The sequence below is a fragment of the Saccostrea echinata genome, unplaced genomic scaffold (assembly GCF_033153115.1).
Source record: "Saccostrea echinata isolate AGI-Se365-2 ecotype Australia unplaced genomic scaffold, CSIRO_AGI_Sech_v1 ptg000010l, whole genome shotgun sequence".
NCBI classification, from domain to species: domain Eukaryota; kingdom Metazoa; phylum Mollusca; class Bivalvia; order Ostreida; family Ostreidae; genus Saccostrea; species Saccostrea echinata.
Genome location: NW_026889759.1, coordinates 11,955,001 through 11,982,261, shown reverse-complemented (window position 1 = coordinate 11,982,261; position 27,261 = coordinate 11,955,001). Strand labels below are relative to the sequence as shown.

At 34.9% G+C, this 27,261-nt stretch overlaps 1 protein-coding gene across 1 annotated transcript in view; it reads right to left on the bottom strand.

Moving 5' to 3' along the window:
• Window positions 1–10,395: 10,395 nt before the first annotated feature.
• Window positions 10,396–27,261, bottom strand: part of LOC133184557 (proprotein convertase subtilisin/kexin type 5-like) — a 163,562-nt gene continuing 146,696 nt past the window's right edge. The window contains exons 12-15 of the mRNA XM_061319645.1: window positions 16,619–16,786; window positions 16,020–16,139; window positions 13,901–14,003; window positions 10,396–11,463 (exon numbers count right to left, since the gene is read on the bottom strand). Of these exons, the coding sequence (XP_061175629.1) occupies window positions 11,262–11,463; window positions 13,901–14,003; window positions 16,020–16,139; window positions 16,619–16,786 (593 nt within the window). The 3' untranslated portion in view covers window positions 10,396–11,261. The remainder of the gene's footprint in view (window positions 11,464–13,900; window positions 14,004–16,019; window positions 16,140–16,618; window positions 16,787–27,261) is intronic.

Here is a 27,261-nt window from a genome sequence, read left to right as displayed (position 1 = left end):
TTGAACAATACCTTATTCATTAATTTTCTCTTTTCATGTAAGCAAGTTGTTTACGAAGTACAAATTGTACTTCGGGTTCGTTGCCACGATGCTCTCAGTAAGGAAAAAATACCGATAAATCTATTAGGAAAACCTACTGGATAGTATATGTAGTAGTGTCTCTTTATATAAATATATATATGTTCACAACTTATAGTGTTATCAATGATTTACCATTATTTCAATGACCATTCACACGAAAGCTTTTTTTAAGTCCATGCAGCTATAATCGCCTCGATTTTCTTTTTAACATCGGGCTCGATGCTATATGATGCTCTAGAAGTTTCCATCAATATTAAGATCGGTGAATGACGACAATAATTTGCGCATTTCCCTTTGTAATCGGTTATCACAACTTATTTCATTTATATCATTAAAAATCAAGTTTTGATTGAATAATTCAGTGATGACGTTTTATGAAATAAATAAACGATTGTTTGTTGTCAGTTTCATTAAAAATTGCCAGTAACTTAGATCCGCCAACCGGAAACGCCACCGTACTCACGTCTTTGCTATTTCATGGCTGTTTATAGAAAATGAAAGTAGACTTTAAATTTAATGCACGATACTTACTATGCGAATGAAATCTAAATATAGTTTACGGACATCATCTTGTATATAGTGTATTGTTAGAGGAGTACGTAAGTACTCTGGTGCACCCGTTTCGGAGTTTATTTGCAAAATTTATTAATTTATAAGTATAGATTATTATATCATATATAAGCCCTACCTGCATTATATCACATGAAAATATTGAATAATGCCGAGGGACACTGGTTTTTGCGACGGGGGTCTAGCAGTTTTGTCACATTTCTATTGTTATTCATAATACCAGTTTTCAACGACATTGTTTACATCGAGCCGTATACCCTCAAACAAAACTGTCTTAATAATCATTCCAGTCATTAACTCAGAGTAAAAGGAAAATCTATATATCTCTTGTAAGAACCTGATCATACACATTACACAGAAAATATCTTTGAATTCTTCTTCTCAAGAACAACTAAGCCATTATTAGTCATATTAGTACAGAAACAACCTTAGGTATAATTGTAGAATCAAGTTTGTTCAAATTATGACCCCCAGGGGTTGGGACGCACAACAGAGGATCAAATTTTAGCATAAGAATATATAGGAATCATCTTGAAAAAAAAATCTGCTCAAAAGCAGCAAAGCCATGATTAGTCGTATTATTATAGAAGCATCCTCAGGTAGTGTAGATTCAAAGGATCAGTGCACTTTAGCTATGAGAGTTGGGTCCCGGTGCTTTGCCAAATATAAATTTCCGAAATTTATAAACTTTTTGAATCAGAATTATTAAACAATATCTTAAAGGTGCTTAGACACAGATTTGAACTTAATATTTTCTCAAATTTTCTGTATAATATCACAACTTATATTTTGCAATAGCATTTCACTCGAAAATATAATAAAAAACTTATTTCATCTGGAAATTGTTGGAACTACGAATTTTGGGACGCGTTTGGTTAACACATCCTTGCACTTTCACAAATTTTAATTTTATCCTTAATATTTAAGAAAGGAAGCAATTTTGTTGTGTATTAATGAAAAATATTACATCTATAATTAAGAAAATTCAGAGTAGAAATGTTCGAAAGCAAAACCCACTCATTAGTATTGTCAGCCGTGCTCAGTGTTGTGTACAGAGTGTAACGAATTGAACAAACCCGTGAAACGTTAGCTGTTTTGTAAACAGGGCACGAGCTCTGTTATTGTTAATGTTTATGATTAAACGGGTGTATTCAATTGTTGAACTCTGCACACACCACTGAGCAGGGACTGACAATACTGTGAATGGGTTTTGCTTTTTCACATTTCTACCCTGAATTTTCTGGATTATAGTCTGAATATTTTTCATTAATACACAACAAAATTGCCACTTTTCTTAACACATCCAGAAATTCGAAGTTTCAATAACTTCGAGATAAAATAAGATTTTTATTCTATTTTAGTATGAATTGGTATAGCAACATATATGTCATGAAATTATACAAAAAATCTGAGAAAATATTAACTTCAACTCTGTGTCCAAGCACCTTTAAGAGCAGGGTTTGATATATTATATATTATTATATTATATATAAGCCCTACCTGCATTATATCACATGAAAATATTTAATAATGCCGAGCGACACTGGTTTTTGCGACGGGGGTCTAGCAGTTTTGTCACATTTCTATTGTTTTTCATAATACCAGTTTTCAACGACATTGTTTACATCGAGCCGCAACTTGTCCATTCGTCTCATTTGCACGGAATGTGTATTTTGATTTAAACATATACATATCCAAAGGGCAATGTTGGACAATTTGTGGCTCATATGTAATTTTTTGAAATGTTCTCCAAACTATAAAGTCGAGTTAGCTACTAAATTAACAGGTCACTGAGTGTCAACCAATTTTGACCCGTTTGATATTATAATCACTTTACTCACATGACATTCCACTGTTCAATATGCTTTCCTTGTGTCTGTCAATCGACTTCAGGGCTGTACACGCGGATATGTATTAAGTACAAAATCTTAATATGTATAGACTTAAAACTAGTACAGTGAATCATAAGATTTTTCGAATCTTATAAAACTGTTTTAAGAATAGGACAATGCTCTATTTTTTAATGCAAGTCTTAACTTACCTTTAATTTTTAAATCAATAAAAAGTACTCACATTGGGGTCATCCTATTTCTATCATAACAAAAAAGGCACATGGTAAATAATGGTCGACTTTAGCAATAAATTTTTTTCGAAAAACTCGTTGTTTTGGGGGGAAGATCAAGAGGAGTAACTAAATGTAATTGTAAAAGTTGCTCAAATGCTGCATTATCTATATTATAAAGAAACTTTTATAACTTCTGGGGTCATCTCTTTCCACCTCATCCAGCGATACATTATGTGCACCGAGTACATGTACGGGTGTTCCGCCGCTGTTTCCATTGTGGTCTTTTCAGTTTTAATGCAATGCATTATACGATAACAGATACTGCTAACAGAACCTCGTTTTCCATTATTGAGAGAGAGAGAGAGAGAGAGAGAGATATTGCGGGGGAAACACGTAGAAATACCTAAAGTCTATTAACAATCTAATAAGACATGCATAAGCGTGTGTACAGGAAGTATTATAATACAAATATAATACATGTACTTTATTATGCTACAAATTTAACCGTGTGTACCGGCCTGAACAACCTCAAAATATTGAAGAATTTTGCGAAAATTTTATTAGGGTCTTCAAGTTTACCTTGTCTTCTTTCACAAAACTGTGTTTTTCGCTTGGTATTTTGAAGGAAATTCTGGTATTGGCAGTGCAAATCAGGTGCACGATTAGTTGGTAGCTGTGCTAGCTCATGTCGCCTCCGTAGTATAGTCTGCAGGCATCTACAGACACATCCCTAAACACTAGTATCATACCTGACAATATTTGGATTGCCGAAATGAAACAAATATTAAAGACATAATCGAGTGAATATCGACATAGTAACGTTGACCATGTATGGTTTTTAATATCAAATATACTTGTTTAAATACTAGTATAAATAATAAATGCAGATGTATGCACAATAATCATAGATTAATTTAGCAATATAGTCTAACTCAAGGCTTAGAATGGGTGGCTGAAAAGGTGCACTCATTTTTTGTTCACATTTAGCGTGGGTAGGATGGGGACACAGTGCGTGATCAGAGCTTTACATAGGAATACTTAGGGAAAAAATCTTAAAAATTCTGTTTAAGAACAGCAAAGCCATGTTTAGTAATGTCGATATGGAAGCATCCTGAGGTAGTGTTAATTAAAATTTGCCTCCCTCCGTTCAATACTGAACTGATTTCTGCTTCGTCCTATCAAATGGGCGACGTGGCCCATGGGCCTCTTATTTTTAATGCTTTTTGACTGAGTTAATTTGAATATCATTTTGCCACTTTGCCACAATGAGTTAACATAATTTGAATATCATTTTGCCACTCAATACTCATGGATAAAAGGACTAGACTTTTTTGAAAAATTCTGTGTGCTGTAAACACTGCACAAGTGGCAGAGGACAGTAAACGTTTGGCTGACGTTTTCCTTAATATTGAGGTGCTTGTAAAATGTGTATTGGAAAATTTCACTTTCTTTATGTAAAAATAGCTTGATTTAGTCACCTGAGGAATTTAAAGTTTTTAGGATTAAAACGTACAACTTACACACTGAACCCAAATGACGAAACAGGAATAGTCTCAAAATTTCACGAAATTTTAAACTGTTTTCCCAATTTCATAGTGCATTTGGACATAGAATATCTCTTACTTGGAAAACTGTTAAGTCAAACTTTTTTTTTCCAACTTGATAACTATGGTTGCAGAGGTGCAACTCTCATTTGGCCAATATTAAATCTGTTTCTACAAAATTTGCCTATAACGGAACCTTAACATACAAATGAACAAAATTTGATAAGAAAAATCTGAATACTCGTATAATTATTTTTACATATTATGATTGACATTGTCTTTCATCCTCAGAGGATTGACACTGATTAAGTCTTACTTATCTGTATTCTGAGAACAAAAATGTCTGAATGACTGTAGTTTGGCCCTTTTTCCAATGTTTTTCACGATCTTAAATTGAGATAATGTAGGCATATAATGTCTGAAAACTGGCTTCAACTTGGAAACATTTGAATGGCATGAATACAGACTAGGTATATGTGCATTTCTGCCCAGAACTATAGGTGTTTTATGACCTTGACACAAAGTCGAAGGTCTTATTAAAAAAGGTCAATTCCCTTGGCACTGATGTTGACATTATGAGAAAACTCACATCTATACTTATAAATTAATAAATTTTGCAAATAAACTCCGAAACGGGTGCACCAGAGTTCTTACTTACTCCTCTAAGAATACACACGATGCAAGATGATGTCCGTAAACTATATTTAGATTTCACTTGCATTGTAAGTATCGTACATTAAATTAAAAGTCTACTTTCATTTTCTATAAACAGCCATGAAATAGCGAAAACGTGAGTACGGTGACGTTTCCGGTTGGCGGATCAAAGTTACTGGCAATTTTTAATGAAACTGACAACAAGCAATCGTTTATTTATTTCATTAAACGTCATTACTGAATTATTCAATCAAAACTTGATTTAAATGATGTAAAAGAAATAAGTTGTGATAACCGATTAAAAAGGGAAATGTGCAAATTATTTTCGTCATTCACCGATCGTAATATTGACGGAAGCTTCTTGAACATCATATAGCATCGAGCCCGATGTTAAAAAGAAAAAAAAAACCTTTTGTGTGAATGGTCATTGAAATAGTGGTAAATCATTGATAACACTGTAAGTTGTGAATATATTTATATATCGAAAGACTATTACATACGTATATGTAGTAGGTTTTCCTAATAAATTTATCGGTAAAATTTGTATATATTCCTCACTGAGAGCATCGTGGCAACGAACCCGAAGTACAATTTGTACTTCGTAATAAACTTGCTTACATGAAAAGAGAATATCAATGAATAAGGCATTAATCAAATACAATTATATGTTATATAATTTTGTGCTTTAATTAATACATTTCAGTTTTTTTTCTGAATACAGTCTTTTGTATCAAATACTCGGCCTATTCCAGTGGCGGATCCAGGAATCTTGAAAGGGGAGGGGGGGGGGCAACCAGTTTGGGGTTGGGGTAGGGGCCCACGGACACACCAAAAAAAATGATTTATTAAATTTTATGTATATTTTGGACACAAAACGGGAGGGGGTTGGGCCCCCTCTAAATCCGCCAGTGTATTCATAGTGCGTTAAATAAAAGCTAATTTTAACACGGGTACTTTTAGGTCTTGGATTATAAATATGTATACATGTAAAAAAAAAAAAGAGGTAAGGTACAGTTTTTACATATCAATAAGGTACATACATATTTATAAACCAAGACCCAAGTAACTGTGAATTTTTACCCCCAAAAAATCTATTTCTCAGTAAAATGTGCATATTCACTGCTTTTATTCGTAACGGAAATGAAATAAGAGCATCTGAAGTACAATATCCATAACATAGTACATTGTATATAACAGGTTTCACAATAAACGTCAATTAATGATATTGTTATTTAAGTTTTACAGGGGGTTGGGGGGGGGGGGGTTGGAGACGTACTTCGTACTTCTACTTCATGCGGGATTTTGAACAAAGTATTTCTTCCTGCTATAAGCCTGTAGGCTGTCAGTAGAAACTACAATATATACATGTATATTATTAGATTTTTCTGTCGGTAGTGGTATAAATTCGATTCCCCGCGCTTGCGCGGGATTTCATCTAGTCCATGTAATTTTGAAACTCTTGGTTTGAATGCATTAAAACTTTAGGGTAATGTGGTAATTCTCAAGAATCAAAAGACTGAAATTATGCAGCTTAGCTGCAATAATATAGCCCTCCATTTTTAGCTCACCTTGACGAAACCGTGATGAGCTTATACTTTACCCCCGGCGTTGGCATCCCGTTAAAGTTTTAGGAGCAAGTCCATTCCACAGTAACTATTAGCCCTACCTGGACCAAACTTGCAAGGATGATGCGTCTGGGAATGGACAATACCTGACTTGTTTCGAATGCTGGGTCTGTCCTACATTTTCTAGATGAGTGACCAAGTTAAAGTTTTGGAGCAGGTCCATTCCCAAGTAACTGTAAGCCCTGCCTGGACCAAACTTGTATGGATGATGCACCTAGGGATGGACACTACCAGACTTGCTGAACGGATGCTGGATATGACTTAAATTTTCCAAATGAGTGAACAGGTTAAATTTTCTGGAACAGGTCCATTCCCAAGTAACTATTTAGGGATGGACAGTACAAGACTTGTTTCGGATGCTGGATCTGACCTACATTTTCCAGATGAGTGACTAGGTCAAAGTTTTTGGACCAAGTCCATTTCCAAGTATCTATAAACTCTAATTGGACCAAGCTTCAAGGATATTGCAACTAGGAATGTACGCTATCCAATCTGCTTCGGATGCTGGATCTGACCTATATATTCCACATGAGTGAATTTTACTCAAACGTTGACCATGGATGATGTATCTAGGGATGGACACCTCCAGACCTGCTGAACGGATGCTGGATATGACTTAAATTTTCCAAATGAGTGAACAGGTTAAATTTTCTGGAACAGGTCCATTCCCAAGTAACTATAAGGTCTATCTGGACCAGACTGGCATGGATGATGCATCTAGTGATGGACACTACGGGACATACTTCGGATGCTGGATCTGACCAACGTTTTTTTTAAATCGGTGACCAGGCTAAAGTTTATGAAGCTAGTCCATTCCCAAGTAACTATAAGCCCTACCTGGATCAAAATTGTATGGATGATGCATTTAGGGATGGACACTACAAGACTTGCTTCGGATGTTGGATCTGACCTACATTTTAAAGATGAGTGACTAGGTCAAAGTTTTTGGACCAAGTCCATTTCCAAGTATCCATAAACTCTAATTGGACCAAGCTTCAAGGATAGTGCAACTAGGGATGTACGCTATCCAATCTGCTTCGGATGCTGGATCTGACCTATATATTCCAATTGAGTGAATTTTACTCAAACGTTGACCATGGATGATGTATCTAGGGATGGACACCTCCAGACTTGCTTCGGATGCTGAATTTTACCTATATTTTCCAGATGAGTAACCACTGTAATGGTTTTTTATGACGTTCTGTAACTATATGGCCTGTTATGAATAAGCTTGCATGGATGATGCATCTAGGGATGGACATTAACATGCTTGCTTTGGATGTTTGAACTGACCTACATCTTCTGGATGAGTGAACCGGTTAAAGATTATGGAGCAGGTCCATTCCCAAGTAACTGCAGGTCTTACTTAAACCAAACTAGGATGGGTATTGATCTTGGGATGCACATCAACTAGAAAACTGGAGATTTGCCTTACTTGTAGATAACATTCATCAAGTGAGTTTTGTAATCATTGAGGGCTACATTATGTAAGGGTAAATGTACGAGTAGCGCTCCATTCCTTAAAAGTAATGGAGCCGAGGCCCCAAAGGGGCCGAGACCCATTGCTTTTAAGGAATGGAGCGCTACGAGTATATTGACCCGTGCAAAATCCACCTTTTTAAATGCTTGTAATTATTGTTTGTTAATATATAATAAAGAATATTTTTAAGATACACTGTAAATATACATGCAAGTAGTTTTCATTTAATCATAGAGAAAAAGTAAGACGAAAACAAGAGGCCCATGGGCCACATCGCTCACCTGAGCACATTGGCTAGGCAAAAGCACAAATCAGTACAGTATTGAAAAGATTATGGGGGGACTTGAATAATAAACTACCTGATGATGCTTCCATGTCAGTATAACAAATGACTTTGTTGTACATGAGGAGAGTTTTAAAAAAAAAATTCCCATATAATCCTTTGTAAAAATTTGATCCCCAATTGTGGCTCCTCCCTATTCCAGGGGTCATCATTTGAACAAACTTGAATCTACACTACCTGAGGATGCTTCCATATCAAAATGACTAAACATGATTTTCTGTTTTTGAGAAGAAGATATTTTCCTATATGTTCCTATGTAAAATTTTTGATCCCCATTGTGGTCCTACAGTAACACTGGGGGTCATGATTTTAACAAACTTGAATCTACACTACCTGAGGATGCTTTCATATCAAAATGACTAATCACGGCTTTGCAGTTCTTTTTCAGAAGATATTTTCCAACACATTTTCTATTTAAGATTTTGATCCTCCATTGTGGCCCCACACTACCCACGGGGCTCATGATTTGAACAAACTTGAATTTACACTACCTGAGGATGCTTCCATATAAATATGACTCATCATGGCTTTGTTGTTCTTGAGAAGAAGATTTTTAAAGATTTTTCCTATATATTTCTATGTAAAACTTTGATCCTCCATTGTGGCCCCACCCTACCCCCAGGGGTCATGATTTGAACAAAGTTGAATCTACACTACCTGAGGATGCTTCCATATAAATATGAATTATCATGGCTTTGTTGTTCTTGAGAAGAAGATTTTTAAAGATTTTTCCTATATATTTCTATGTAAAACTTTGATCCTCCATTGTGGCCCCACCCTACCTTCGGGGGTCATGATTTGAATAAACTTGAATTTACACTACCTGAGGATGTTTCCACATGAGTTTCATCTTTCCTGGCCCAGTGGTTATTGAGAAGAAGATTTTTAAAAGATGCTATTCATTTTTCACTAATTCTTAATTATCTCCCCTTGAAAGAGGGCATGGCCCTTCATTTGAACAAACTTGAACCCCCTTCACCCAAGGATGATTTGTGGCAAGTTTGGTTGAAATTGGCCCAGTGGTTCTGGAGAAGAAGTCGAAAGTGTTAAAAGTTTACAGACGGACTACAGACAAAATGTGATCAGAAAAGCTCACTTGAGCTTTCAGCTCAGGCGAGCTAAAAGTGTCCTGGAGTTATTCAAATCCGCTGTCATTCAACAACTTTGATAGCGTAGTGAGATGAGTACCTGAATCCGAAGGTGAAGGTACCGGGTCCGATTGTCAACAGTGCCACATTAATTTTTCTTCATCTGAAAATAAGCTTGTTAAAATTTACTAAGTTCTTTCCTCGGTAGAGGTACGGGAATGAGAATATCAACATAACAAATTCTGTTTTCAATGTAATTTGCAACTCTCCATTCCTGAAAAATAATGGAGCGCTCAAACAAAAGAGTGACGTCACAGGTGCATTTTACTGCAGCTACATGTAACTGTCTTCTAAAGTTTGTATTAATTGTCTGCCAGCACAAATACTTGACTGGGCATGTCTTGGTGAACACTGGATTGATAAATATGGTACCAAATTTAGGGTTATGTAACATCATGTGTTAAACAATGATTTTTTAAATCTTTATACAGTTGTATATCTTCTACATCCAACTCCTTTTGCATTCTTCACAAACCCTATTCTGAGGCTCATGTGATCAGCTATATTTTGTATGACCAGTCAACAGAAAGTGAGTAGAACTGTCTATATGTTATTCAAAGGTTGCTCCTCTCAGGCAGCTTATTGTGCAAGCCCAAGACAGTAATGCACAAATTCATCTTTTGTGTGATGTTGCCAATGACATATGTGTCATAATGCTAAAGGCCATGCGTAAGATGATGGCTAGGGAAGAAATTGCTGGAGAAAGGGAAATATTCTATTTGTTACCATGAAATCCCCCCCCCCAAAAAAAAAAGAAAACTACAATAAAATACCCGTATGGGTTGATAATACAGTGATTCTTTCCCCTAAAAAGATATTAGGTGTTGTTCTGATTTTTAGTTATGTCTATTTGTATTAATTAACATTTAGAAGAAAAGAAAGGAAAACTTTAATATATATTTACTTTGCCTCATAACTGTCAATACATGTCAATAGAATAATGCATAACAATGTAGGTACTATGGATATAATACACTCTGAATATATTTTCTACCATTTGTACATGTAACTATCAAATTTCACACAAGACTGAAATGTTTGATTATCAAAATTATACACTTGCAACACACAACTCATATCGGTGAGAATTCTAAGATGAAAAATCATCAGCATCACTAACACATGTGAACATTACTTCTTAAACCGGTACTTTCTTTGAAGTCTTTCAGAATTTTTCATGCTTTATGACATGAATGTTCCACATAAATTTTGCACATGTTCAACCATCTGATTCTCAGGTTTTCAATTCATATATGAAACCCTGAACATCAACTAACAAATATATAAAAAGTTTTTGTCTATGAATTTGATCGAAAAAATTGCTTTTGATTTAGTTATTGCACAAGACACAAACAATTAATTCCTACATTAATTAAAAATACATTTTCAGAAGAAAGATGTACACTCTGGTGTACTTGTACAGGCAAGAAATCAGTCATAAAAAGACATCAATTTTACTTCATTCAAGTATAAATCATGCACTCATAAAGTACAAAAACTTTAGTTGGAGAATAATCAGAGAGACATCTCAGTAAATGAAATGTCCACTGTAAAACCAACCACACACTTAAAACATACATACATGTACATGTTCTAGGGAGTAATGGTGAAATCATGTTTTAATTAGACTTCCAAGAGCAAAATAATAATCGTAAAATTTTAATATATAATGTTTTAACTACTTGATTAATATACAGTTATAGATGAGAAAATGAATGTCAAAGATCGTAATCCCTTTGAGCCTCATGCCATCAATATACACTGGTATTATCTTCTTGTGGATACATCCTGTTACGGGTATCGTAGAAGCTGTCTTCATCATAGTTAAAGGATGGGTTCATTCGGGCATATGATGAAATCAGTCCTCTATTGGAGCCATTGTCAAAAAGAGAAGCATTGTCATCATAAGCATATTCCATTGGTTCCTTGGATGGATATTTGGATTCTTTTGATCTACAATTATAGCAAAAGATTCAGTTGATATATAAAAGGCAACTTCATAGAAGAAATTAAACCTGTTTTATACACTGTCTCACTGTACTTCTACTCACTAGTACATCAATGCAAAATTCTAAATTCATACTAGAAAATTAAATTAAACTTTCCAAGTTATATGGCAACCCCCATATCTCAAGTATGCATAGATAAACAAGCAATCTGAGAGTATTGCATTAGCAATACTAGTCCACTACCAGCAAGTGTAATCTGGTTCCCATTAAAAATGCCATAATTCCATAAAAAAAAAATCATTGAAGCGGAGCAAATGCAAATTTGATCTATAACTCATCAGTCATCAAAGTAAACTCCTATACTAAAAATCAGCTCCAAATCTGCAAGCGTCTAGGGAAAAAATGTGGAAATCCATTAAAATTAAAAAAGGTCATAATTCCATTATAAATCATTGAATTTGAATGAAAAGCAAACTTGATCTGTATCTCATCTAGATACACTCACATACCAGAACAAGAGACCCATGGGCACATCGCTCACCTGAGCACATTGGCTAGGTAAAAGCACAAATCAGTTCAGTATTGAAAATATACCGGGGGAGGAGGGCTTTGTTGTACTTGAGAAGATTAAAAAAAAATTTTCCTATATAATCCTTTGTGAAAATTTTATCCCCAATTGTGGCTCCTCCCTATCCCAGGGGTCATCATTTCAACAAACTTGAATCTTCACTACCTGAGGATGATTCCATATCAATACCACTAAACACAGCTTTTCTGTTCTTGAGAAGAAATTTTTTTTCTACATGTTCTGATGTAAAACTTTCAATTCCCCATTGTGGCCCCACCCTACCCCTGGAGTCATCATTTGAACAAATTTGAATTTACACTACCTGAGGATGCTTCCATATAAATATGACTCATCATGGCTTTGCTGTTCTTGAGAAGAAGATATTTCAAGATTTTTTCCTATATATTTCTATGTAAAACTTTGATCCTCAATTGTGGCCCCGCCCTACCCCCTGGGGTCATGATTTGAACAGATTTGAATCTACACTACCTGAGGATGTTTTCACATGAGTTTCATCTTTCCTGGCCCTGTGGTTCTTGAGAAGAAGATATTTGAAAGATGCTATTAATTTTTCACTAATTCTAAATTATCTCCCCTTGAAAGAGGGCTTGGCCCTTCATTTGAACAAACTTGAACCCCCTTCATCCAAGGATGCTTTGTGGCAAGTTCGGTTGAAACTGGCCCCGTAGTTCTGGAGAAGATGTCAAAAATGTGAAAAGTTTACAGACAGATGGACGGACAGATGGACAAAATGTGATCAGAAAAGCTCACTTGAGCTTTCAGCTCAGGTGAGCTAAAAAGGTGTACAAAACAAAGTAGGACACACTGACAGACAGAAGAGGAGGAAACCTACAGTCCCCTCTGGTTTCACTGATAGGGGACTAATAATCTGATCTGTTGACCTTAATATGCAGAGCATATGACTTTGACTTGTTGAAATATTGTTAAATTCTTATCTGATCAAAGTAAATTAAAAAAAACAACAACAACTATTGACTTCTGAATAAATTAATGCATGGTTTCAAAACGAATTGTTCATTTCATCTAACAATAATCAATTTTCATCTAACAATATTTACCAATGTACCAGTGGTAAAATAAAATTCTTTTGTGAGCAAAATAATAAAGGAAAGACAAACAAGTATTATGAAGACTGCTTGGGTTCTAAATATCAACTTGATTAAAAAAACCACTTTTAAAATGTGATGTAATTTTCCTTAATATGTTTTTTTTATATGGGGTAGGGTTGGGGATTGGAAGGGACATAGTTTATTATAATTAATTTAGCACATATCTTTCTTGCAACCTAAGTGTTCATCATTTCCCAGGATAGATCTGCTCAACTGTACCTACATTTAACAGGCCTGTCCTGTATACATGTACAGAGTTGAATTACTCTAGCTATGTCAATTAGACATACTTATAATCTTGCACTTTTATAAGTGACATCAAATTTCATTTTATTCTAACCATTCTTTAACTGCATGTAGTAAAAGCAAAGAATTCTCAAGTTATTGCATCACAATGGCAATATCAATGATGCAACATTTGAGTTTGATTGACTGCTATAGCTACATGTATATGCTTGTATATCAGGTGGGGAAAAATGTTGGCCAGACTGGGACTCGAAACCCGGGACCTCCCGCTAACTGTGCTGGTGCTCTAGCACTGAGCTACTGGCCCGACGTACCCAATCCCCGTTACACTTGTCTTGTGCACCACTTACATTCTAAGCATATTGTTTCAAAGTTTATTCTTCTCAAGAAATTCTCACCTAAAAGGCTTATGGTTCTTTGAATTTTGATAAGATGTCAAGCATTCTTAAGCATTTTTAATATATTAATTATCAATAATTATACTGTAATAATATTACCTTTGAAGACATCTAATCAAGCATATAATAAGAGCTATAACCATTATTGCAGCTGATCCACCGACTGCTCCTCCTATTATATAAGGTGTGTTTGATGTAAGTTCTAGAAAGAAAACAACATTTGCGTAAAATCAACTGTAAAATATTTTTGACATAAAATATTATCAAGTAAATGACTAAATGTATATCACTTATCAACAAATCTGTATTCATAATGATAATTGATCAAAGCTTTAAGAGGATGAAGGACACATGTCATAATTGACTGCGACATAATCCCTATTAATAAAGATCCTAAAACATTATTAAAATCACCAGTAGTTGTATAATTTTTGCACATACTGTTGTGCTTTATCATCTTATATGAAAATATTTCAAAGTTTTGAAATTCATATCAATATTTACAAATTGTAAACAAGATGTGTTTGTGAAACACTGATGCCCCTGTAAGGTAGCTTATGTCAAAGGTTAAAGTTTCTCAAATGCAAGTCAAAATCCAGGCCAAAAGATAAAAAAAATGTTGGTACCCAAAGAAAGGTCTTGTCTCAAGGAATATACCTGTGAAATTTGAAAGCCCTAGCTGCGACTGTTCAAAAGTTGAGGCGAAGGTTAAAGTTTTTAAAAGTAAGTAAAACGTCAAGGTCAAGGTCAAAGTGGTTGGTATCCAAAGGAGGGTCTTGTCACAAGGATTACATATGTGAGGTATGAAAGCCCCAGCACCAACCATTCAAAAGTTATGGCCAAGGTTAAAGTTTTTCAAAAGTAGGTCAAACTCCTAGGTCAAGGTCAAAGTGGTTGGTATCCAAAGGAAAGTCTTGTCACAAGGATTATATATGTGAAGTATGAAAGCCCTAGCTCCAACCAGTTATGGCCAAGGTTAAAGTCTCATAACATTTTGCAAAAGTGTGTCATTTCCATGGTCAAGGTCAAAAGGTCAAATATGATGGTACCCAAAGAAAGGTCTTGTCACAAGGAATACACATGTGAAATATGAAAGTCATAGCTCCAACCAATCAAAAGTTATGGGCAAGGTTAAAGTTGACAACAGACAGACAGACAAACAGATAAACAGACAAACAGACAGACAGGACAAAAACAATATACCCGTGGGATCTTTCGATCCGGGGGCATAAAAAGATTGACCCACTCCTCTGTTTCCCCTCCAATGTGTGTCTAACAAGTCAGTGATGTCATAATCTGTTAGAGCAGCAAAATCAAGTACACTTGATTACACGGTCAGTTTTATAATACGAAACAGGTATATTGTCTACCTATTTTGTGGTATTAAGTGAAAGAGGAAATACCATTATAAATTTTGCTTGGATGTAAGTAGAATTTTTATTTTTTTATTTATATCTTATATCGCTCACACAGGCTTTCATGTAACATCATAGTTGTTTTTCCTGTTCTCGGAAAATATAAAGATACAGCGTTTTTATCAGGATTACGCCATGTTTAACAATGTCATGTGCAATATTGGGGTAAGGTTCACCTTTTGATATTTCTGCACTTAATTATTAAAATGAAGGACTTAAGTTGAGTAATATTCAAAATATTTATTGATAGAATCTTGTTCTCAAACAAGTTTTTCCTCATTAAAATTGTTTCGAAAAGTTCCTAACTTATAATAAAAATCTTGTTTGAAGAATGTTAAACTTGATTCATATTGTAAAAACATTTGAAGAAATACATGTCCTCATACATATCTTTTTATTTGTTCTTTAAAATTTCCACTATGGACTCGGTTTTGGCCCGCATACAGAGCAATATTTGTGCGGCAATATCTCTTAAATAAGTCAAGAAATCTGATGAAAAAACTGCTTTAATATATGTAGGACTAGAACATTCTAAATTAGTAATTTACTATATATACAAAAATTTTCTGAAATGATTTTTTTCAGCTCAAGCTCCTGCTCCTCCTTAATGTTTAAAAATACAACATTCCTACTCTTAGGAATGTTGTACATGTGTATTAATTTTTTTTTCTACAAATTCTTTTTTGAGATTGTGATCCTTACAGTCAGAAAAATTGACATGATAATTATGATTACAGTGTTTACACATCTATCATCCACTATAAGTGACAGAAACTCATGAGTTTATATGTACATCGACTTACCAAATTGCTCTCCACATCTGGGTCCTGTATATCTCTCCTTACATGTACACCATATTGTCACATCATTAGATTTACATGTTCCTCCATTCTTACAGTAATTTGGATTAGTACTACATTCAGCTAAAATCATTTACAATGAATTCCTTTTTTGATATTGTCAAGCTGGGTTAATGTTTTAATCTACTGTATATTCTTAGAAACAGTTGATACTTGTAGCTATTTTTTTAAACCAAGTTTTAACAATATACATGTAGAAAAAGCCTGACAAATTGAAACAAAAGTATTCTTATACTAGGTTGTGCAAGTAACATTTGTTGCCTATTCACAAAATCAAGGATGTTAGAAAAATTATATCATGTACATAATGTGGTGAAGTTTGCATGGCAATACATGTACCTTGTACATGTGTATGACAAAATTTGGCCACAATGATTTTCAGACAGAGATTTTCCCTTTAGTTGTCAATTAGTAGTTCAGTGTACAATGTTTGATACCCTAATGTTTAGTCTACACTGTCTAAATTGTTGTTGGGAAAAATTAATGAATAGACAATTGGATGGATATGGCTTGGGTGAGTTTGAGTTTGACTGGATACTTACACACGCATTGACTCTGTGAATTCGAACCCTCTGATAGTGTAAACTTTTTCACAGATCCTGGACATGCTTTACAACTTATCTCACCATCCTGATCCTGGTAGAAATTCCTGGAACAGTTTTTACATGTGCCCATGTTAGTGTCATGGTATGATCCTGTCGCACATTTCACTGAAAAAAAGCATAAATATTTGGATTTTCAAGAACAGTGAACAAGGCATGCAAAATGCCGGATGAAAGTCACATAGAACTTGTGAATTTGGGTATTTATAGTTATGTTTTATTATTGAAAGGAATATAATTATGAGAAACAAATCTCTGTCAAAAATCTCTTGGAAAAATCATTCTATCATTTAAACAAGAGGCCCAGGGCTTTAACAGTCACTTGAGTATAATGTGATGATCCACAGATTAAAACAAGCTAATAAATGAAGCTATGTTGTCCAAAAGCAAGAGAAATAGGATGATCAATTATCAGCAAAATATTAATTTAGTACCCAGTAACAAATCTTAAAGTTGATCTATTTATTTGCCTGCACTTTCCCCAATTTGTCACTATCCCCATGTGGACTAAACAAAACAATAGTTCTATAGCACTCTTAGTTAACACATTTCCTCTCATATTGACCTCTCTTAGTCTCTGAAGATTATTTAATGTACAAAGATACAGTATTTTTGTCCTATTTTCATTTGAAAGTCTACCTGACCATTAAAAATTTTAAAAGTACTTTTTGTATTAAATATTGTAAAAAATCTTGTATAATTTTTCAATTGATCTTTTCACTTACATTGTGAATTGCAAAGGGGAATAATTTTTTCAGTAAAAGTTAATAAATTGACCAAAGGTTACAGAATTTCAAAATCTGGTAAAAACACCCTTGCTTATTACATCTTTATATACTCTGTTTGCCTCTTGAGATGCCCAGGAACAGAGAAGAAGATTTTCAAAGAAATTATCCATTTTCACTATTGATTCAATATAGCCCCACCCTAATACCAGAGCTCCTGACCCAGGGGCCAAGATATTCGCAATTTTGGAAGAGGCACCTTGCTCATTATAACCATGCACCTAATATTTTTCCTTATTAACAATGGGCTGAGAAGAAAATGTTCAAAGAAATAATGCATTTCTACTACACAGTACATGTATATTTAAAAGAGTCTCACCCTAACACCAAAACCCCTGACCATGGGACTATGAATTTCAAACTTTTTGAAAAGACATCCTTGCTCATTATAACCATGCAATTAGTTTTTTTGTTAAATACCCAGGGACAGAGAAGATTTTAAAAAAAAATAATGCATTACCACTTTATATTTGATAGACCCCCCCTCCCATGAACCCCTGACTCTTTGGCCACAAATTTCAAAAATTTGGAAGAGGCTCCCTGCTTATCATAACTACATATTTGGTTTATCTCCTAGGAGCAGAGAAGAAGATTTTCAAAGTTTCACTGTACAATCAATAGCACCCCCTTTCCCTGCAGAACCCCTCACTCTAGGGTCACAAATTTCACAATTTTGAAAGAGGTACCCTTGATCATCATAACCATACACTTAATTTATCTGCTTTATATACAGGGAAAGAGAAAATTTTTAAGGAATTTATACATTTTCACTATATGATTATTAGAGCCCCAACCTAACTCTAGAACCCCTCATAATGGGGCCATGAATTTCGCAATTTTGGTAGAGGGCTCAATGCTTATTACAACAAGAGGCCCATGGGCCACATCGCTCACTTAAGCACATTGACTAGGCAAAAGCACAAATCAGTTCAGAATTGAAAAGATAACGGGAGGGGGGGACTTGAATTTTAAACTGCCTGATGATGCTTCCATGTCAATAACAAATGGCTTTGTTGTACCGGTACTTGAGAAGATTTTTTTTTAAAAATTCCTATATATTCCTTTGTAAAAATTTGATTCCCCATTGTGGCTCCTCCCTATCCCAGGCGTCATCATTTGAACAAACATGAATCTACATTACCTGAGGATGCTTCCATATCAATATGACTAAACATAGCTTTTCTGTTCTTGAGAAGAACATATTTTCCTACATGTTCCTATGTAAAACTTTTGATCTCCCATTGTGGCCCCACCATACCCCCGGGGGTCATCATTTCACCAAAATTGAATCTACACTACCTGAGGGTGCTTCCATATCAAAATGACTAAACATGTCTTGAAAAGAAGATAATTTCCTATATGTTCCTATGTAAAATTTTCGATCTACCATTGTGGCCCGACCCTATCCCCGGGGGTCATCATTTTAAAAACTTGAATCTGCACTACCTGAGGGTGCTTCCATATCACAATGACCAATCATAGCTTTGCAGTTCTTGAGAAGAAGATATTTTCCTACATATTCTTATGTAAGACTTTGATCCCCCATTGTGGCCCCACCCTACTCCTGGGGGTCATGATTTGAACAAACTTGAATCTTCACTATCTGAGGATGCCACCACATAAATATGACTAATCAGGGCTTTGCTGTTCCTGAGAAGATTTTTAATATTTTTCCTATATATTTCGATGTAAAACTTTGATAGTCCATTGTGGCCCCACCCTACCCCCGGGGGTCATGTTTTGAAGAAACTTGAATCTACACTACCAGAGGATGCTTCCATATAAATATGACTCATCATGGCTTTGCTGATCATGAGAAGAAGAATTTTAAAGTGACAATACGGCTGCAAAACGTGTGCTTTTTCATTCAAATTTACCCAATTGATATATCATTAAGAAATAAGGTATAAAATTGATGTAAGCAGTTTGAGAAACAGAAATATTCTCTCCTCATACAAAATTAACGTAATTAGAATCTGCCGGAAAATCAAGGGTCGTACGTACTGGAGCAATTTTAGATCTGTTTATTTGTACCACGTGAATTCTAAAACGGCACGTGCCTACGCTGTAGCGTTTAAAATTATAATGAATATGAGGTAAGAGCAATTTTCAAAAGCAAATTATCATAACTTTATAATAAAATAATCTAAAATAATAATCGTAAAGATTTTAGTCTGCTTTCAGGCGAATTTAACAGAATTAAAAGTACAAATGTTGACGTTTTGTGTATTGGGGTCCGAGAAAGGAAAAACCACCACATCATACGTTATCGCGGCAAATGTCAAACAAAATATTTTTCTGCACAGTTAAAATATTAGCACTTCAAATGGCAACAATGTTTATAAATCATAGGTGTATTTTTATATTGAGTTTACACTATTTTTTTTTCTTTGAAAGCGATGGAAAAATGAGAAATGAAAACAAGTATCAAACAAGAGGCCCATGGGCCACATCGCTCACCTGAGCACATTGGCTAGGCAAAAGCACAAATCAGTTCAGTATTGAAAAGATTACCCGGGGTGGGGGTGGGGGTTACTTGAGAAGATTTTAAAAAAAAAATTCCCATATATTCCTTTGTAAAACTTTGATCCCCCATTGTAGTTCCTCCCTATCCCAGGGGTCATCATTTGAACTTGAATCTACACTACCTGAGGATGCTTCCATATCAATATGACAAAACATAGCTTTCATGTTCCTGAGAAGAAATATTTTTTCTATATGTTCTTATGTAAAACTTTCGATCCCCCAATGGGCCCCACCCAAACCCTGGGGGTTATCATTTGAACAAAATTTTATCTACACTACCTGAGGATGCTTCCATATCAAAATGACTAATCATGGTTTGCAGTTCTTCAGAAGAAGGTATTTTCCTATATATTTCTATTTAAGACTTTGATCCTCCATTGTGGCCCCATCCTACCCACGGGGGTCATGATTTGAACAAAATAGAATCTAATCTACACTACCTGAGGATACTTCCACATAAATATGATCAATCAGGGCTTTGCTGTTCCTGAGAAGAAGATTTTTAAAATTTTTCCTATACATTTCTATGTAAAAATTTGATTCTCCATTGTGGCCCCATCCTACCCCTGGGGGTCATGATCTGATTAAATTTGAATCTACCCTACCTGAGGATGCTTCCATATAAATATGAACAATCTGGGCTTTGCTGTTCCTGAGAAGAAGATTTTCCTATATATTTCTATGTAAAACTGTGATCTTCCATTGTGGCCACGCCTTACCCCCGGGGGGTCATGATTTTAACAAACTTGAATCTACACTACCTGAAGATGCTACCATATAAATATGACTCATCATGACTTTGCTGTTCTTGAGAATAAGATTTTTCAAGATTTTTCCTATATATTTCTATGTAAAACTTTGATCCTCCATTGTGGCCCCATCCTACCCACGGGGGTCATGATTTGAACAAAATAGAATCTACACTACCTGAGCATGCTTCCATATAAATATGACTCATCGTGGCTTTGCTGTTCTTGAGAAGAAAATTTTTAAAGATTTTTCCTATATATTTCTATGTAAAACTTTGATCCTCCATTGTGGCCCCGCCCTAACCCCGGGGGTCATGATTTGAACAAACTTGAATTTACACTACCTGAGGATGCTTCCATATAAATATGACTCATCGTGGCTTTGCTGTTCTTGAGAAGAAAATTTTTAAAGATTTTTCCTATATATTTCTATGTAAAACTTTGATCCTCCATTGTGGCCCCGCCCTCCCCCCGGGGGTCATGATTTGAACAAACTTGAATCTTGATTATCTGAAGATGCTTCCACATGAGTTTCATCTTTCCTGGCCCTGTGGTTCTTGAGAAGAAGATTTTTAAATGATGCATTTATTTTTTCACTAATTCTTAATTATCTCCCCTTGAAAGAGGGCGTGGCCCTTCATTTGAAAAACTTGAACCCCCTTCACCCAAGGATACTTTGTGGCAAGTTTGGTTGAAATTGGCCCACTGGTTCTTGAGAAGAAGATGAAAATGTGAAAAGTTTACAACAACAACGACGACAGACAACGGACAAATTTTGATCAGAAAAGCTCACTTGAGCCTTTGGTTCAGGTGAGCTAAAAACCTGTCGAGTAGAACCTTCGCGAGCCTTCGTGAGTGTCGCCGAGTTCCTGTTTCTTCCTAATCCAACGATTATATTAATCCCCAAACTAAATTTTAGTCAGGAAAGTTGCTTTTTCAAGCTCTATTTTCAGTTTCATTTTCTTTTTGGTCGTTTTTGTCAATGTAGCAGGCCTACCGGGCTTCTCTCTCTTACCATGCTGTTTTGTTTATGAAAACTACGCATGCGTGCATAGTATGGAATGTGGAACCCCGAAACGTTGCAATGTATATATTTATGTCCCATAAATAACTATTAATTTTAATGAAATAATCAAAATTATTTAATTGTGAAAGTTGTAATTTTCTGAAAGTTTATACATTTATGAGTAGTAAAAAAAATTCCAAATCTTGCAGGAAAATTTTATCAAGTCAGTTTTTTGATGAGATGCGCCGTACTGTCACTTTAAAGATTTTTCCTATTTATTTCTATGTAAAACTTTGATCCTCCATTGTGGCCCCACCCTACCCCCAGGGGTCATGATTTGAACAAACTTGAATCTTGACTACCTGAGGATGCTTCCATATAAATATGACCAGTCAAATCTTTGCTGTACCTAACAAATAGATTTTCAAAGATTTTTCCTATACATTTTTATGTAAAACTTTGATCCTCCACTGTGGCCCCACCCTACCCTCGAAGGTCATGATTTGAACAAATTTGAATCTTCACTACCTAAGAACTCCACATGAGTTTCATCTTTCCTGGCCCTATGGTTCTTGAGAAGATGATTTTTAAAAGATACTATTAATTTTTCACTAATTTTTAATTATCTCCCCTTGGAAGAGGGCGTGGCCCTTCATTTGAACCAACTTGAATCCCCTTTACCTAAGGATGCTTTGCGGCAAGTTTGGTTGAAATTGGCCCAGTGGTTCTTGAGAAGAAGTCAAAAATGTGAAAAGTTTACAAATGGACGGACAGACGGACAAAATATGATCAGAAAAGCTCACTTGAGCCTTCCGCTCAGCTGAGCTAATCATGCCAATAGTTTGACTGCTTGATGTTCAGGAGTAAAGAAATAGATTTTAAAAAATATCACTAATTTTGATGGTTTTAGCCCCACCCTAATGCCCCAGAGTGACAGTCACCATGAAATTTCTCCTCCAATCATAGATGTTCTATGTCAAAATTGGTTGAAATTGGTTCAGTAGTTGGAGAGAAGAAGCTGAAAATGTTCAAATGTTAATGCATGACACATAATGCATGTCAACGGACAAAACTGGATGGTAATAGGTTACCTGAGTGACTAAGGTGACCTAAAACATGAGCCCCATCGCTCACCTGAGGACATTGGCTAGGAAAAAGCACAAATCAGTGCAGTATTGGAAAGTTTACATGGGGGGGGGATGAATTTTAAACTACCTGTTGAAGTTTTCACATCAATATACCAAATGGTTTTGCTGTTCTGGAGCAAATATTTTTTTACTTCATATTCCTTTGTAAAAACTTGATCCCTCATTGTGGCCCCTCCCTACCCCGGGGTTCATGATTTGAACAAACTTGAATCTACACTACCTCTTCCATATAAATATGACTAATCATGGCTTTTCTGTTCTTGAGAAGATTTTTTCCTATATATTCCTATGTAAAACTTTGATCCCCTATTGTGGCCCAACAATACCTCAAGGCGGTCATGATTTGGAGAAACTTTGATCTACACAACCTGAGGATGCTTCCATTTAAAATGACTAATCATGGCTTTGCTATTCTTGAGAACAAGATTTTTAAAGTTTTCTTCATATATATTCTCATGTAAAACTTTGATCCCCGACTGTGGCACCACTCTACCCCCCGGAGGTCATATGATGATTTGAACGAACTTGAATCTACACTACTAAAGAATGTTTCCATATCAATATGACTAAGCATGGCTTTGCTGTTCTTGAGAAGATTTTTTAAAGATTTTTTCTTATATATTCTTATGTAAAACTTTGATCCCCCCTTGTGACCCCACCCTAACCCCGGGGGTCATGAGATTTGAACAAAATTGAATCTATACTACCTGAGAATGCTTCCATATCAATATGACTAAACAAGGCTTTACTGTTCTTGAAAAGATTTTTAAAGATTTTTTCCTATATATTCCTATGTAAAACTTTGATCCCCCTATTGTGACCCGACCCTACCCCGGGGGTCATGATTTGAACAAATTTGAATCTACACTTTATTTAGAAGGTTTCCTATAAATTTAAACTTTTTTTTGGCCAAGTGGTTCTTAAGATCTTTAAAACATGCCACCAAATTTTCACTTATTCTTAATTATCTCTCCTTGAATGAGGATGTGGCCCTTCATTTGATTAAACTTGAATTCCCTTTACCCAAGGATGCTTTGTGGCAAGTTTGGTTGAAATTGGCCCAGTGGTTCTGGAGAAGAAGTCAAAAATGAGAAAAATTTACAATGAACAAGAAGCCCATTGGCCTGAAGGGTCACTTGAGGCAACTTTTCCTAACCCAGCCATTGTTTGTTTTCTCATCTATTTCTTTGTAAAATGTGAGAGCCCTCAAGTACCTATTAGTACAAATAGTAATAATTTAAGAAAATCTGAATCTATGGTTCATGGAAACACTCCCATATTAAATCTAAATTTGTAGTCTTGTTTCTTTTTTCATTTAATTTAACAAAAAAAATAAATGCTAATCCCCTCCTCCTTTCTCCTTGAAGCCTATTCTGCACTAAGGGCCATGATTTAATTGAACAGATATGATTCGAAGTTGCACACTGATTTGAAAATTTGTGGCTATGGAGTTCTGAACAAGATTTAAAAAAAAAAAGTCAGATGGATTTTTAATGTGGAATTTTTTTTTATCTTTTCCTTACTGCATGTGTTCTGGTTTGAACCTGTCACAATTTGTAGCTGGCTATGAAGAAATCAATCTAGTACATGTATGTTTTTCAAGTAAATCTTTGGGTCTCTTATGTTGACTTGTTCTAGCCATGGATTGGACTAGGCCTGAGTATCGCAAGCTGCCTAACGATACATATCACGATATGGTCATGTGATACATGTATAATGATACAGCTGTCAACAATTGAATTAACCGTTTTCTTAACATATTATTCTTTGCAAACCTTCACAGTTACAGAAAATATAAAAAAGAATATCTTGATATCCCTGACCAAAGTTAATAAAAGATGGATTTATAGTCTTGACATTGTATTTTTTCTTTGCTACCTTTTTTCCAGCCTTTTTATAACATTAAAATTTGTTAGGTTGTATGTAGAAGTCTCAAACAAAACAATGACAATTATCTTGTACTGTATCATGATACATACATGGCAATACATTACACGTATTGTGAGCCCTTGCAATCAATACAATCAATGTTTTGCTGTATCGTTACACCTCTAGATTGGACATGAATTACATTCCATGAGGGACTCTTTACTTGCGTAAAATTTTACAATTTTTAGCTTTATAGGTATGACTAAATAATATACAGTTAAACTTCGTTATCTCGAAGTTGTTGATGAACTTCGAGATATCCGCGGGTTCGACATATCGAGGGTTATAATTCAAATGAACTTCAAATAAACTTAGCGCAGTGAATGTGAACTTAATAAAAACATGTCAAATTCCTCCTTGTTTGAAATTCTGTATTGAGCAATAAAAAGATTTTTACATTCTTTTTGTAATTCACAAAAAAAACTGTTTAATATGCACAGAAGTATAATCCTTCTACCAGCCCGGCAAGCCAAACGCCAGCATCATTTCCCATGTATACATAACCGGATATCGTCTATGCATTGTAAATTTAAAACCGGTCGCTGTCAGAATAACGAAAATGAAATATACATTTTTTTTATTATTGGAAAACATGTTCACACATGTACATGTATAATCAGTTAAAACAAAATTATTTTACCATAATAAAATCAAACGCAAAAGAAGAAACACATATACTTTTTTTTAACTACACTAAATCACAAGGCACTATTCCACAAGTATTCACTGCGACACATGCTCACATGATGGTGTGTACTGACGATTGTAAATTCTGCATGCTCATATAGAAAAAATAAATTCTAATTGCATTAAATGACAGAGTTTTGTTTCACTTTGTTTATATTTTTCACTTTGATATGCATAAATTATGCGAGTGGATGCGCATATTACACATAGCAATAATAGCGGCGATTATCAAGATAAACATACCCCCGTCACAAAACAATTAACATGTCATCCACGCGTATGCGTTAGACTAATACACACAACCTTTGGCTTGCATAATTAAAATCAAGGTAAGCCATACACACACCTCCTATAATTATCGCACTATTATCTGTCGATCACAGAACACAGGTAACCCAAGTGTGACAGACAGGTGGATGTTATCAATTGAGTGTTCAGTTTACCTAACGGACTTGATCATCAGAGCGGAAAACTATCCTGACTTCGAGATAACGCATGTGATTTTAATGAATGGGTACACAATTTTACTTTGAGATTAACGGGGTATTCGACATTACCGTGATCGACATAGAGGGGTTTATTTTAATCATTTATAGAGCAGATTTCGTCAGGACCGCGGCCTTTCTTCGACATATCCGGGGTATTCAAGATATCCGTGTTCAAGATTTCGAAGTTTAGCTGTAGTCTCATTGTTCTGGAGAAATTTTATTTTTTTTCTAAATACAATTTGATCCCCCATTTTATCTCCATCCTTAATCCCAATTTGTACAAACTTGAATCCACACAATTTATTATTTTTTGCATATCAACATAATTAAGTGTGGCCCTGTTAATATTTTCTATATTTTCTTATTCTCTCCTAAGACAGTGTTTTCCCTAAAAACCGGCTTCCAGCCAAATTGACTGCTTCAATTGATAAAAATGCCGCTTTGAAATAAACTTTGAAATGAACAAGAGGCCCATGGGCTACATTGCTCGTCTGAGCACTTTGGCAAGGAAAAAACAGAAATCAGTTCAGTATTAAAAAGTTTAAATATATCAGTGGTCCCAACTTATTAAATGAGGGGGGGGGGGGCATGATTTGAACTTCAACTTACACTAACTGAGGATGCTTTAATATTTCTTTGATTATATATGGCTTAAAAAGATTTTTAAAGATTATATTCCATTATCTACTATTGCCCCCTTCCCCCCTTGGAGTTACCGTATAACAGGTATTTTCTGTGGTTGGAATTTTTTGACCACTAAAAGGTAGCAAATTAATTCTTGTTTCAATTTCTGCGGTTTAACTATACTGCAAAAATTTATTTACAGGATTTGAATACCAAATTCTAAGGATGTGGCAGAACACTGCAATGTTTACATGTACGTTTTAAAAATTAATTTAACGAAATGTTGAACAAAGTTGGGAACTGGATATAAACTTTTCTCTCTTTTAGTTAATCTTCATAAATTTTTTTCAAATCCTTTGTATTTCATATATGTGTAAGCATTCTTGTTTCATAATATAGCATAAGAAGTTATGAAATAATATTAAGTCAGGTTGACTGACATATGCACCACGTATCAGAGAAGTATGCATAAAATATAAAAATTCATATTGAAGAAATATTTTGCGATTGTAATTTTTGCGGATTTGTACTGTCCGCAAAAATTGGACAACCGCACAAAATAATTGTTATACAGTATAGATTGATTTGAACAATATTGAATCTTCATATCTGAGGATACTTCTGTATTAATTTAACTAATC